The sequence below is a fragment of the Theropithecus gelada genome, chromosome 16 (assembly GCF_003255815.1).
Source record: "Theropithecus gelada isolate Dixy chromosome 16, Tgel_1.0, whole genome shotgun sequence".
Lineage (NCBI taxonomy): Eukaryota > Metazoa > Chordata > Mammalia > Primates > Cercopithecidae > Theropithecus > Theropithecus gelada.
The window spans coordinates 55,663,947-55,678,139 of NC_037684.1; the positions used below are offsets into that span (position 1 = coordinate 55,663,947).

At 63.0% G+C, this 14,193-nt stretch overlaps 2 protein-coding genes across 3 annotated transcripts; both read right to left on the reverse strand.

Moving 5' to 3' along the window:
* Positions 1-246: 246 nt before the first annotated feature.
* Positions 247-2,991, reverse strand: CD7 (CD7 molecule). 2 transcript variants are annotated; one of them, XM_025362349.1, is made up of 4 exons: positions 2,807-2,991; positions 2,093-2,407; positions 1,619-1,833; positions 247-844 (listed from the first exon to the last, which is right to left on the reverse strand). In XM_025362349.1, exons 1-4 carry the CDS (start codon positions 2,886-2,888, stop codon positions 734-736), a joined length of 723 nt encoding a protein of 240 aa, XP_025218134.1. In that variant the 5' UTR covers positions 2,889-2,991; the 3' UTR covers positions 247-733. The 2 variants fall into 2 exon arrangements, with proteins under 2 accessions (XP_025218134.1, XP_025218133.1); XM_025362348.1 differs by having other exon boundaries at positions 834-1,833.
* A 2,597-nt stretch (positions 2,992-5,588) lies between these two features.
* Positions 5,589-13,109, reverse strand: SECTM1 (secreted and transmembrane 1). The gene is given in 6 exon segments (XM_025363716.1): positions 5,589-6,658; positions 6,661-6,685; positions 7,224-7,357; positions 8,858-9,166; positions 11,790-11,947; positions 12,729-13,109. Coding segments are annotated over 5 exon segments (732 nt in total). The 5' UTR covers positions 11,884-11,947; positions 12,729-13,109; the 3' UTR covers positions 5,589-6,488.
* Positions 13,110-14,193: the final 1,084 nt, after the last annotated feature.

Consider the following 14,193-nt stretch of genomic DNA (forward strand, 5'->3'; position numbering starts at 1 on the left):
GGGGGGATAGGGAGGCTCCTGAAGGACGCCTGGGTCCGGCCTCCACCTGGACTGGTGGATGTGCTTCTGCTTCTTCTCAAGGGTCAGGGGCCCCCAGGGCTCCTTTCAGGGCTGGGGTGGGAAAGTGCTCCCTTCCCCACCTTCAAGGCTGCAGCTGCAGAGCCCCAGGCGGAGGCCTGGGGAGGGTCTGCAGTCTCAGCCACCTGCCCTCCCTGGCTCCTGCTGGATGAGAAATAAATGCAGAAGTCAGAGAAGGAAGCATAGGAGCCTTTATTTCTGGTCCGGCTGTTGGGTGGCGGACTGGTCTCCGGTCCTCTGCCGGGCTGCCGGGGGTTGGGGGCCTGTTGGTGGGTGGGCCGGCACTGACAGGAGAGGGCTGTGTGCCCAGGCCCATCCCACAGAGAAGCCCTCCTTGGCCATGGTTGGGAGATGCAGCCAAAGGACAGTCAGGCTTCCTCCTCGTGACAGCGGGGCTGGGCAGGGAAGGCTTCCCGGAGGAGGCGTCATTGTCCACTGAGAAGCACCGTGGGGCCTGGCCACTGCCTGTGTGTCTGCTCGGAGCTGGGCAGGGCTGGGCCCTTCAAACTCTGCTGCAGCCGTGGGAGGACAGCGGGGTGGGGGGCGCGGAGGGGTAAGGGCTGTGGCCGGGTGGGGGTGTGGAGGGGTGGGGGGCACGGTGAGGTGGGGAAGATGCTGGGGGGACCACGGGGGCGGCGTGGCCGGGCCCACTGGGTCACTGGTACTGGTTGGGGGAGGACAGCGTGTTGCAGCGGCTGCGGGACATGTCCTCGTACACCACACACGCCGCCGAATTCTTATCCCGCGACGAGCACAGTTTCTTCATCTGAAAGACAGAACCTGCTGTTTCCAACTAGGGGCCAGTGTGGTGTCCTAGACCCCACCCGACTCCGGTCAGCTTTCTCAGTTTAACATGAGACCCCCACGGGACTCCTCTGGGCCGGCCCCCAGGTCTCCTGAGCCCCAGGGCTTCCCAGCAGAGCCTTCCCGGGACAGGACTGGGTCGGACTCCAGGGCGCCTCTGAAGAAGGAGAGGGGAAGCGGCTTGGACTGCCCCCCACAGCCCAGGCCAAGCGGGGCCCCCACTCCAGCCCCAGACAAACAGCAGGGACCGAGGGCAGGGGCCACGGCCTAGACTCTGTGTCTGTCTGAGGCTCCCTTCCCTTCCCTTCCCACAACCACACAGCACGCCCGCACACTCCAACATGCACACACAGTCCTCAGAGACCCCCCCACACACTCACACCTGCGCATGTGCACACGTGCACACATGGGCCCAGAGCCTGGGCACTCCCTCCTCCGCCCACGCACTCCAACAAGCACACACAGTTCTCAGAGAACCCCCCCACACTCACACCTGCACATGCGCACACGTGCACACGCGGGACCAGCACCTGGGCCGCTCCCTCCCCCTCGGGTCTCTTTGGTGCTGGTTTCCCTCCCTCCCTGCCAAGGCCACTTCCACCCTGAGAGCTCCAGGGCCTGCAAAGGAGGCAGCGGGTACTGGGGCTTTCCTCTGGGGCTTTGGCGCCCTCCACACTGCTCTCAGGAGAGGGAACCATCTGTGGGGGTGCAGGTGGCAGCGGGGGCTCACACTGACCTGCGTCCTCGCCAGCACACAGGCCACCCCCAGGGCCAGCCCGAGGAGGAAGGAGACCACTGCCAGGGCCACAGGGAGGGCAGAGGCTGTCGGCAGGGCAGGGAGGGCAGAGGCTGTCGGCAGGGCAGGGAGGGCAGAGGTTGTCGGCGGGACAGGGAGGGCAGAGCCTGTCGGCGGGGCGTCCGAGCATCTGTGCAATCCTTGGGACTGTTCCTCTGGGAAGGAAGAAGGAAGGAAGGGATTCTCCCAGTGGAGAACCTGTTAGAGCCCCCGGGGTTTGGGGTTCAGGGCAGGGAAAGGCTGTGGAGCGGAGGAGGGGCAGCTATCTAGGAGGCTGCTGGGGGCGGTGGGCTGGGAGCTGGAACAGTTCAGGCACGTGTAGGAGGGAGGGTCCCCCGACAAGGGCTGGGGGAGCAGAGCCTGGCCAGCAGCCTGGGTTGGGGGGGGGTGGTCTGGGATGGGCGCATTCCCTACCTGTCACCAGGACCAGGGTACTGGAGCCGTAGACATTGACCTCCGTGACGGCCTGGCAGGTGTAGGTGCCAGTGTCCGACGGCTGCAGGTGGTGCATGGTAATAGTCAGGTTGTCCTGGGACCCCGAGAAGTCAATGCGGCCCTGGAACCGTTTGTCCGTAGTGGGCACCACCCTGTCCTCGTAGTAAATGATGTCTTGGGGCTGTGGCCCGAGCTGCCTCAGGTAGATCCCATGCAGGCCCCCGCTGGTGGAGCAGGTGATGTTGACGGAGCCTCCCACGGGGGCAATCGTGCAGTGGGGAGACTGCTGCACCTCTAGGGAGGACCTGGGCTGTCACCACCAGTTGGGCCAGAAGGACAGAGAATGTCCTTCCTGCAGGGGACAGTGGTGGGGACGGTGGGGCCCCGGGACAGCCCAGGGATGACATGTCGCCACCGACACGGTGCCTTTCGGGGCGTGGAGCAGATCTGGGCACCAGCAGCGGTGCTGTGCTTCTTCCTCCCAAAGCAGCAGCCCTGCCTGGACAGCCCCGGCCACTCCCCCACGGGGTCCACCCTTCTTCCTTCTCTTAAACGAGTCCCCAGACACTGGAGGCCACTCGGCACCCCACCCGCTTCCTGGGGGCTGTGCTGTGGCCCAGGTTGGGGGCGCTGAGCTCACGGGGCAGGGAGATCTCCGGAGCTGTGGCCATGGAGGGTCTGGGAAGCTCTTACCTTGGGCGGCCAGGGCCCCAGGCAGGCCACGAGCCAGCGCCAGGAGGAGGGGCAGCAGCAGGAGCCTCGGGGGCCCGGCCATGTTCCCCACACCCAGCTCTCCCAGCCTGATGAGTGCAGCTGAGCCCCTCCGGGTCTGCAGGACCCCACAGAGAGCAGCACACGGGAGACCGCAGGCGCTCAGAGCTCAGAGACGGCTTCCTGGAGGTGGTGCCTCAGACCAGGGGAGTGATGTGGGCCCCGTGGGAGGGGCAGCCTCACCTACCCCTCCCCAGCACTGCTTCCCCGAGAGCCGCCCTGAGATCAGGGTGTCCCTGTCCCTCCCCGCCCCTGCAAATCCACAGGGAGGAGGTCAAGGCCTGGGGCTGGGCAGACGAGAGGACAGAGAAGGGACCCCCTGGCTGGGGACGGGTGACAGGGTCTGGAGGTGAGGGGCAGGGCTGCCCCCCAGCCTGCCTGGTCCTCTGGGGTACTTTCTGCTGGAAACCAACTTATGCCCAGAAATCCGGAGTCACCCATGAGTCACGCACACAGTGCACGGGAGCGCAGGGCAGGCCAGAATTAGCACCCCCTGGTTTGGCCGTGGGGAAGGAGGCTGGGCCTGTGCCCGTGCCCAGCACTGCAGCCGACCAGCCAACCGTGGCACTGTGTTCCACGTCCTGGGGACGAGAGGGCTGAGCCGTGGTCCAGGCCTGAGGTTCCCCCACCTCCCTGGGGGCAGTGTATCAGGCCACAGTGCCCAGCTTCAGGGGGTGAGGGAGACCTGTGCCTGGCTCTAACCCCAGGGGGACTGAGTCCTCTGGGACGGGCACTTCTCTGTCCTGACGGCCTCCCACCACAATGACAAAGCGTTGACGTCGGTGCCCAAAGCCAGCAGGTGCAGCACATGAGCAGGAGCCTGTGGACACGCATGTGTGCAGAGACAGGTGTGTGTGACTCCACTCGTGTGCAGAGATGGGTGCACGTGACTCCACGCGTGTGTGCAGAGACGGGTGCGTGTGGACACGTGTGTGCAGAGACGGGAGCGTGTGGACACACTGTGCAGAGACAGGTGCGTGTGACCCCACTCGTGTGCAGAGACGGGTGCGTGTGGACACGTGTGTGCAGAGATGGGTGCGCGTGACTCCACGTGTGTGTGCAGAGACAGGAGCGTGTGGACACGCGTGCGCAGAGATGGGTGTGCGTGATTCCACGCATGTGCAGAGACGGGTGCGTGTTGACACGTATGTGTGCAGAGACGGGTGCACGTGACTCCACGAGTGTGCATAGACGGGTGCGTGTGGACGTGTGTGTGCAGAGACGGGAGCGTGTGGACACGCGTGCGCAGAGATGGGTGTGCGTGATTCCACATGTGTATGCAGAGATGGGTGCATGTGGACACGTGTGTGTGCAGAGACGGGTGTGCGTGACTCATGCATGTGTGCAGAGACATGTGCCCATGACTCACACACGGACTTGCAGCCCTGAGCTGCTTCCCCAGAGGTCCCAGCCACAGCAGCCGGTGCAGAGACACTGGTGGGGCTGTGGGGTGGTGCAGGTTTTCTGCTGGGCTGAGGGTCCTGCAGGAGCCGGTTTCCCTCCCCCAGGCTCTCCATAAACAAGAGACAGAGGATTTGGGGGCAGAATCTTGCCCAGAGGCCCTGGAGCACCCTCGCGAGGCTGTGGTGTGAGGCGGTGGGTAACAGCGCTTTACAGAGAAGCCCCTCCTCTGGCCTTTGCTCCATGCATGCATTGGGTCACCAACATTCACCGAGCGTCTTTATGCCAGCCTCTGTGCCAGGAGCAGGGGACAGTGTGGACCAGGGGCCCTCCCGCCTGGAGGTGACCTCAGGGTGGCCAGGTGGACAGCCAGCAGGACACGGGCGTGGGTGTGGCCCTCAAAGGCCAATCCAAGAAGGGGTCGTGGGTGAAACCAACTGGGGCCCCGGGGAACAGCATTCCAGGCAGAGGGATGAGCAGGGCAGAATCCCTGAGGCCAGAACGTGCCCGGTGTGCCTGAGGACAGCATGGGGCCGGGTAGGGTTGGGGGGTGCAGAGGGAGACACAGACCCCCCACACACCGAGGGGGAAGGCAGCATGAGGACCAGCAGTAAATCCCAGTAGGGAAAACAGAAACAGAGATAAGCCACCAGGAAAAGATGAAAATCCTCAGGGACTCCAGCCCCAGGGTCTCCTCCTGGGTTTCCTGCCTGGGTGTGCAGGGGACATCGTGACCACCGTGTGCCCCACCCAGACTACCGATTTCAAAATGACCTTGAGGCCGGGCGCAGGGGCTCATGCCTATAATCCCAACACTCTGGGAGGCCAGAGTTGGAGAATCGCTTGAGCCCAGGAGGTTGAGCCGTGATCACGCCCTTGCACTCTAGCCTAGGCGGTGGATCTAGACCCTATCTCCAAAAAAAAAAAAAAAAAAGAAAGAAAGAAAGAAAAGAAAAGAAAAAAGAGAAAGAAAACTTTGATTGTGATCCCCATACGGGGGTCCCGGGTGCACGGGGGTCCCTGCCGCACGGGGATCCCGGGCGCTGTGCCCAGAGGACATGATCTGACCCAGCAGAGTCCCGAACCCAGCACGCGGACGGGAACCTTATTTTAACCTGAGACACAACCGAGCCCCTTCTGGACCCTGGCTACGGCCCTGACCCTCCGGGCGGCCGGCTCCGCGAGGTCTCGGTCACCGGGCGACGCTGTGTCCCTGCGGGGTCTCCAGCTGGCTGGGGGCTCCCCGTGTCTTCATCTTGAGGACACCTTAGGGACGTTTGGGGTCTTAAAGCCACTGAAGACGTTTCTTTCAGATTTTTGTTTTTCATTTTAAAAATTGCATTTCCCAGCTACTTGCAGGTTTGTGAGTCGGTTGTTTTCTTCATTTCAGAGATTCAAGTCATGGAACCTTTTCAAAGAACTGAAGGGGGATTCCCAAAGTTATTTTTTTCATCCGATACATATCAAGACGTCAAAGCGCTCTGCCCCAGTGACGAAGACAAAAGCAGGAACAGATGTGGGTCCAAGGAGGCCTGGCAGGTGGGGTGGGCACGAGGGAGCGACTCCCGGGCGGCCAAGAGACTGAGGGTGCACGTCCAGCCCCGGAGGGCAGCGTCCGCCTGACTCCCAGCCTGAGCCGCCACCGCCTCCTCCCGGCCCGGCCTGTGCTGCCCCCTGGCGGTGGGGCCAGGAGCCATCCCAGCCTCTAACCCCCGCACCCCACCTTGGCCCCTGGGGCTCCCGCGGAGGGGCCCCCAAAGCCTGCCATTGGTCATAGGCATATGCAGCCAAGGCCTCCTACAGCCCTGAACTGGAGTGTGTCTGAGGTTCTGGCAGCGGCCCCCTCACTTGGGCATGGAGGCTGGACTCAGGCTGGGGTGGCAGAAAGGGAGCCCGGGTCTCTGGGTTTGATGAGGGCGGAGGGAGGGGCATGGGTCCTGGTAGGTCGCGTGCTGCGGAGGTGAGGTGTTCCCATTTTGGAAACTGAGGAAACAGAGCTTGGAAGACCAGGGGGGTGGAGGGGAAGGGTCTGCACCCGCCCTGGAGTGGGTGACGCAGAGGCCCAGCCTGCCACCAGCTCTCCCAGACCCTCCCAAGCAAGCCGGTGTCTGTGCCCTCCGGGTGGGACTAGAGACCCAGGCCCTGCCACCCAAGGTCGGCACTCAGGGCTGGCTCGCCGGTGTCCTCTCTGCCTTATAGGTGGTTATGGGTCTATGGCATCTGGAAACAAGGGTTGGGGGGACAGCAGCTCCAGGGCTCCAAGTGCTGAGGGTTTGACCGCCAGTGCTGACGGCCTCGGAGTAGGCTTGGGGTCTGGGGTCCACAGGCCAGGGGAGGCTCTGCTCAGGCCCTGCTGTACTCCCACTCTGAGGACTGGGGTTCTAGGAAGAAGACCTTCATCTGCGGGGGGAGGAAGGAGGTGCCTGCGTGAGCTGCAACCCCCGTGCCCACAGCTCTGCCCTCAGGCGTGCGCTCACACTCATGGGCATGCTTGCATGTACACGCACACTCCCACCCCCAGGTACACCCCGTGCCCTCACAACACACCCCTTCCACACACCCCCAGCCCTCACCTTGGTTTTGAGCCTGCTGGAGGTCGAACCCACTTCGCACGGCACCCTAAGCAAGAGGTTCCCTTGGCTCGGAAACTCCAGGTTGTGTCCCTGACGGAGACCACATGCCCTGCCATGCTGCCCTCCAGGGAGTCCTGGGGACAGCGAGGGTTTGCAGGGAGGGCAGGGCGGGTCTGGGGAACCTGGCTGTGTATTCTTGACCACAGCCAGCTGGGCCCCTGGCGGGGACGGGCTCTCTGGGACCGGTGCTCCCCCAACCCTCTCCTGGAGCCCCGGCAGGTGCAGGACAGTAAGGCTGAGCTCAGCCTGGGGCGGCCCCACCCAAGACCCCCCACCCACACACACTGGGGTGCAGGGCCTCCTACCTCCCGGCGTTGCTGGGAACAGCGGCACCTGTACCAGGCGAACATGACCGTAAGAACCAAGAGGATGAAGACAGCAGTGACCACCACAGGCACAGGCCAGGACCCAGCGTCGGGGGTGGACTGGGGTTCTGCACCTGAAGGAGGCAGTTCAGCGGTGGACAGGTGGGTTGGGCATCCCCCACCCCTAACCTCCTCCTCCTGCACACCCCCTGGGGTGAGAATGAGCCCCGGAGGACTGCACCGCCCTTGCCCAGGAGGTACAGGAGTGGGAGGGAGCCCGGAGGAGAGGGGGCGCAGGACCACAGAGGTGGGAGGAGACCCAGGGCATGGGTGCCTCGGGGCAGCGAGGGAAACATCTACCCCGGACGTGCGCTGGCCCTGTCCTTCAGGCCTTGGGGCTCTGGGGAAGAGATGCAAGGGCAGGTGCGGGGTCTGCCCTGATGCGGCCCCCACAGGGCCAGGTATCTGAGAAGCCCCATACCTGAGTCCAGGAAGGGCTCACCAGATGCCCTAGGGGTGGGGAGCAAAGCGGAACCCAATTTGGGTGACCCGGGCGAGTCAGAGCCGGGTGTGGTGAAGGTGGGAGGGCTGGGAGGGGCCATGGAGGCTCCTGAACTTGCAGGAAAGGGAGGGGAGGGGTGGGGAGTGGGTCTGGGGACTGGAGGGGTCTGTGGCCCCGCACAGCGGTGTGGCTGCTCAGGGCCTAGGGAGCAGGTGGGAGGGGCTTGGAGAGCAGCACAGACGGCCCGGGGGTGCTCTGCTGGCCATCACTGCTTTCTGGTTGAACCAAATAAATAACTGGCAGTGGCGGCTGTGGGCCCTGAGTTGGGGCAGAAGAGGCAGAGGGAGCAGTGGGCTGGGCGAGTGGGGACATGGGTGGGGGGTGGTCATGCCTGTGTCGGGGGAGCTGAGGCAGAGAGTGGGGCAGTCAGCATCCCCTGAGGGCAGGAGGAGAGGGGTGGGGACAGGGAAGGGTGGGGCTGGTCCCAGCCCTGAAGACAGGAGGGGCGAGGGCAGGTGTGGTCCAGGCACTTGTTGAGGTGGACAGCAGGGGAGTGGGAGATGCGGGGCAGGACCATGGCGGCCGGGGAGGCGCCTGTTCACGGTCACCAAGGGTGGTGGGCAGGTGATCTTGAGCACCTCTGGGTGACCCCAGTAAAGGGAGGGCAGGTGCCTCGAAGCCGGGCGCTGCGGGTCCGGAGGGCCTCTCAGAGCACAGGCATTTGGGGTGCAGTTTCCCCGCACAGCCGGGGTGGGTGTGGCAGGGAGGCGGGGGGTGCCTGGGCTTCCTGGCTGCACGGCGCGGCCCTCGCCCGACAGGCAGGTGGGGTTCCTTCGAGGAGCAGAGGCTTTGTGTTCCGTGTTGTTGGTGGGGCTCGGGCTGCCTCTGTGGGTCTGTGCCCCCCAAGCCTCCGGCCTGTCCCCTGCCCCTCCCGAAGGGAGAACTGTCCCAGGAGGTCAAGAGGCCTCCACCCCGACTCTCCACCCCGGCGCCCCGTCTCCTGGCAGCCCCGCTTACGCCTGCTCTTCCTCCTCCTCCTTCCCTCTCAGTCTCAGCCCTCCCCTGCCCAGGCCCCTCCCCTCCCTGTGCCCCCCTCACTCCCCTGCCCCTTGCCCCCCCGAGCCTCCCTCACCTGAAACCTCCAGCGTGACTTGTCTGTTATTTCTCTGGCGCCCCACGAGGTGCCAGGTGTACAGCCCAGCGTGGGAGTCCCGGGTGCCTTCGATCACCAGCTGGGCCACGCCTCCCTGAACTTGGAGCTGCCAGCCATCCCGGGAGAAGTGGCCTGGGGCCACCTCATTGAAGATGGTGCTCTCCTGCCCCTGGGCACGCAGCTTGACGATGACATGGGAGAAGGCGTTGGATATGTTGCAGGACATGACGGTGTTCTCGCCCCGAGACACAGAGACCACCCCCTCTGTGCAGATGGGGCTGTCCCAACCTGCGGGGCCAGACAGGGGCACGCACGGATCAGGGCTGGGCCTCAGGGCACTGGCTGGCTGCTGTGCCCAGGGCCAGGACCGGGGCAGGAGACAGGGGCTCTAAGGGACACGATGAACTATGTATACATCCATCCGACCCAATCAGCACATATGTCTTGTGTGGGAAGAATAAAATAGCAGCCAAAAAGAAGGGTGGCTGTGTGTGTGTGTGTGTGTGTTTGTGTGTGTGTGTGTTTGTGTGTGTGTGTGTTTGTGTGTGTGTGTTTGTGTGCGTGTGTTTGTGTGTGTGTGTGTGTGTGTTTCTGTGTGTATGTGTGTGTGTGTTTGTGTGTGTGTATATGTGTGTGTGTGTGTGTTTGTGTGTGTGTATGTGTGTGTGTTTGTGTGTGTTTGTGTATGTGTTTGTGTGCGTGTGTTTGTGTGTGTGTTTGTGTGTTTGTGTGTGTATGTGTGTTTGTGTGTGTGTGTGTGTATGTTTGTGTGTGTGTGTTTGTGTGTGTTTGTGTGTGTATGTGTGTTTGTGTGTGTTTTTGTGTGTGTGTGTGTGTGTGTGCCCTCATACCCATGTCTGTTCCTTGGGGTGTGTCAGCTTGGATGAAGACATTTCCTATCAACTCCCTCCCCTGTACATTTCCACTGGGGTGGGCGAAGCCCGACCCTCAGGGGTGTGCCGGGTGACTGCGCTGTGGCAGGAGTGCTGCTGCTGACCTGCCGAATCACCCTCTTCATGGGAAGCAGTGGCCAAGCTCCACCGCCCTCAGCTCCCCACTCAGTTTCTCCAAGGCCAAGGCCAGGTGCAGGTGCTTGGCTGTGTGAGGAAGGGCAGGACTTCTGCGGACACCCACAGGCCAGCCTCAGAGGCCAGCAGAGCAGACGCAGGTTGCAGTCTGTCCTTGTGGAACCCAGCCTGTGCCGTCCCCAACATCCCCCTCCCGGGCGCCCGCTCAGCTCCAGGCAGCCGGGCCAGCTCCACACACAGCTCCATGGTCCTGGGAGGTCAAGCTCTTGTAACAAGCCAGTGTGTCAGTCTCTCTCTCCCGCCTCCTGGGTGCACCCTGCCCAATAGCGACCCGTGCAGCTGCTTCCCTCAGAGGGCCAGGGCCTTTGCCCCAGCAGCCAGCTCAGGGATGCCTGAGATTCAGGTTGTGTGGCCCCGAGCACAGCACCAGCGTGGGGTCTTGGTGCTGCCACTGTCCCTGCTGCGTCAGCGCCCCTATGACTGGACACGGACGGACGGACCGACGGCAGGGTGAGCTCTTGGGGAGCACACAGCATGCTGGGTGGAGCCACCATTTGGCCACATTTCACCAAATACAAAACCACATGGCAGGTGCCACATGCTGGCAAGTGCCAGGGGCCTTGGTGCCCATGGGAGGGGGTGGGCTTCAGGGGCACCTGGCCTTCAGGCTGGACTGAGTTTCCTCGGACGAGCAGGCTGGCTGCCTGTCTGGGCGCTCTGAGTGTTCAGGGACCGCAGGGCCTCTACAGGCCATTGCACAAATTCACACTGTCCAGAGAGCAGTGTGCGGCTGTCGGGGGGGCCCCAGCCAGTTGCACTTTGGAGCCACTCTTGGGGGGCGGGGCCAGAATCTCCCGAAACCTGGGTTCCTCCACCTGGGATTCTTCCGTTTCGGTTTTGTTTTGTTTTTTGTTTGTTCTTAGGATTCTGACTGAACTGCTTTGGGATGTGGTTTGGGATGTGGCTGAGCTCTGACACCTTTTAAAAGCCCCTCGGGTGGCTCAGTGGCTCACGCCTGTAATCCTAGCATTTTGGGAGGCCGAGTGGGAGGATCACTTGAGCTCAGGAGTTTGAGACCAGCCTGAGCAACATGGCAAAACCCTGTCTCTACAAAAAATACACAGTTTAGCCAGGTATGGTGTGCATATCTGTGGTCCCAGCTACTCGGGAGGCTGAGGTGGGAGGATCACCTGAGCCCAGGAGGTCAAGGCTGCAATGAGCCATGACTGCACCACCGCACCCCAGCCTGGGTGTCCAGCCTGGGTGTCCAGCCTGGGTGTCCAGCCTGGGTGTCCAGCCTGGGCGATAGAGGTAGACCCTGTCTCAAAAAAAAGAAAAGAAAAGCCCCTCAGGTGACTTTGCTGCACAGGCTGGGAGTCTAGAGAGCTGGGGAGGATCTCACTGGGGGACCTTGTCCAAATGCCGATCCACTCCTGGCAGGCCTGAGATACGCCTAAGGAACCCCCAGGCCAGGGCTGCTGTCCGTTTCCCGGCCACAGCACAGGTCGTAACTGACCCAGACCCTCTCGCTTAGAAACTGGTCGTGATCTTGGTCCTTCCTCACAATTGCTCTGACAGTGACCACCAGGTACCACAGCGGCCACCGCTGCCCGTCATCCATGGCAAGACACAGCCGGCCCACCACTGCCTCCATCCACGGCGGGACACGGCCGGCCCACCACTGCCCTCCATCCACGGCGGGACACGGCCGGCTCACCACCACCTGGACCAGCTCCGCATGGTCGGGCCTTGGGTCTGCAGAGTCAGTCATTATTGGGGGCCTGGTGGCGTCTGGACCCAACCTCAGTCCACCCCTCCCACCCCTGCCACGCCCCCACCGGGCTCCCCTTTCCCCAGCAGAGAGGCAGGACCCTGAGACCTACCTTCATTCTGAGCACTCAAGGAGGCAGCCAGGAGCAGGAGGGCCCCAAAGGGCCAGGAAACGGGGCCGGGGAACACCAGGGGCCAGGTCTGCATGGCTGGCGGGACTTCGGCAGCCTCAGGGGCCCCTGGTCCTTGTCACTGGCTCTCGGGACACTTCCTGGAGGAAGGAAAGCCCGTGGGTCAGAGCCCCTGTGGCTGCCAAAGGGGACAGTGGGAGCGGCTGTCGCCTGGCGGGGGCTGGGAGGCTGGGGGTCCCCACGCTCTTTCCTGAGCGGCTGTGCCTGGGATGCCAGAGCCTCCACCCTCCTTCCCTTCCCCGTGACTGTAGAGGGTGTGCGATGCTGGCTGCGCGAAACAAAGAACACACATGGGGGCAGGAGACAGAGTCGCCCGAAGCACGGCGGGACATCTGACTTGTGGGTCGGCCCTTTTGTTTTACAATAAATGACTCATGACTGCCTGAGGGTGTTTCCCGTAGAAATGGGTCAGGACAGGTGGAAGCTTTGGTAGCCATGTCTACCTGACACTGTACGAAGACCAGCGTCCCGCCCCAGCCCCTCACCAACGCGAAGCACGAAACCGATTCTCCGTCTACTTTGGAGCACGTGTGTGATATGGCTGCACGCCCAGGGCACAGAGCTTCGTCATTACAATCCTCGGGTGTCTGCCTCCTCTGTGATGTCGTCCAGACGTCCAGTCACTCACAGAGACCCTCACATGACCAGCACCCACCGTCCGCCTCCCCCAGCCAAGCCCAGCGCTGACCACAGCCTGTAGTCAGCACCCCCCCAGCCCATCTACCGGTCCCCCTGCCTGTCCACTGGCCCCCCACCCCCCGCCCAGCCACCGGACCCCCTCCCGGGGCAACCCTCAGTTGTGTTCCTTTCGAATCCATCGTTTACACCTCTGTGCGTTCCTAACACACAAGTCAGCTTTACCTCTGCTGCTCTCACTGGCAAGGCAGGCTGCTGGGCAGCTTCCAGCAGGCGAGCCTCCTTTTGCTATCTTGCCTTTTGGGCCTGCAAAGGCTGGGAGCCCCCAGCTGTGTGTCTCCTCTCCCGCCAGGCAGAGGCGGCTGCAGTGCACACACACACAGTGCCGGGGCGGGGTCAGAGAGGCAGGGATGAGCCTCTCAAGGGCCCCAGCGAGGTCCCAGCTTCTATGCTTCCCACGGGGCCCCACTCAGGCCCTGCATACAGTGGGTGCTGGATACATGTGGATCTGGGTCCCCTGAGAGCAGCTGGGGGATGAGGGTCCCTGTGTGGACGCTCCACAAAGCCCCACCTGCCCCCACGCAGGAGCTAGCTCAGCTTTGCACAGGAAAGTGCCCTAACCCTAACTCTATCAGTCCCTCTGGTGGGGTCTGGGCCGATGCCCGTGCTGGTCAAAGGTCAGGCCCTCACCTGGACCAGGTGACGTGCTTTTGCCTGAACCTGCTGACATGCCTGCTGGACTTTGAAAGGCACCAGGGAAGGGAAAATGAGGGGAGGCGGCCTGGGTCTGTTCCAGGTAGGGCAGCGGGCAAGGCCCAGCAGGAGCCCTGGCAGGACTTTCCCTTCAGCCAAGAGAACACCGCCTCTGAAGGAGGCTGGGGCAAGGGTTCCTGGCCAGGCTGCCCTGCCGCTCGGGTCCCTGCACCTCTGCTGGGAAAAGTCCCTAGGTAGGGCGGTGACTCCAGCCCTGCCTCTCCCAGCTCCCAGTGCACCCCACACACCAGCGTGCAGGTGACCTGCAGGGAACTCCCATGAGGGAGCTGTGTAAAGCGACCTTCAGACGAGCTATTTATAGATGTCTGTAGTTTTGTAGATGTGCGTTTCTCCAAACAAACAAACCGCCAGAAAGTGTCACAGCAGGACACGTCACCAACCCCGGGAACCCCATATTACCAGGGGTCCTCCCAGAGGCTGGAGTCTGGGCCTGCTGAGGACCGGGCTTGCAGATGGGCTCCGGCCTTCTCATCCCATTGCCCCAAGTGTCCCAGCCCCCTCTGAGCCTCCCTCTAGTCATCTCTGGGCCCTGCACAGCCACAGGCAGCCGCCCGGTCATTCCCACACTCTCACCGTGGTCCTGCCTCCACACGGAAACCCCTGCCAGCCGCGGAGTGCAGGTGTGGGGACACTGTCCCTGCAGGTGGGCACGTCACCAACCCCAAGGTGCTGCTGAGGCTCGGGCATGGTCCCACGTTGGCGCAGGGTGGGGGTGCCGTGTCCCGAGGTCTGGGTTCCCCACTCCAGGCAGCTACTGTGCTCAGGATGAGTCCCGTCCCTTCTGTCGGACACCCCATCCCACCCTGCCGGGCCTGGGTTCGAGGGGAGGGAACCCACCCCGAGACCTTTTGTGGCCTCTCACTAACACCCGCTTTCCTGCTGTGACCCCTCAGGGCTGCTCAGATGGGCTTGGAGA

Coding starts and splice junctions, on each gene's coding strand:
- CD7 (XM_025362348.1), bottom strand. CDS start 2,888: ATGGCCGGGCCCCCGAGGCTCCTGCTGCTGCCCCTCCTCCTGGCGCTG. Junction 2,408..2,806: donor TGGGGCCCTGGCCGCCCAAG/GTAAGAGCTTCC, acceptor GGTCCTCCCTAG/AGGTGCAGCAGTCTCCCCAC. Junction 1,834..2,092: donor TACCCTGGTCCTGGTGACAG/GTAGGGAATGCG, acceptor CTTCCTTCCCAG/AGGAACAGTCCCAAGGATTG.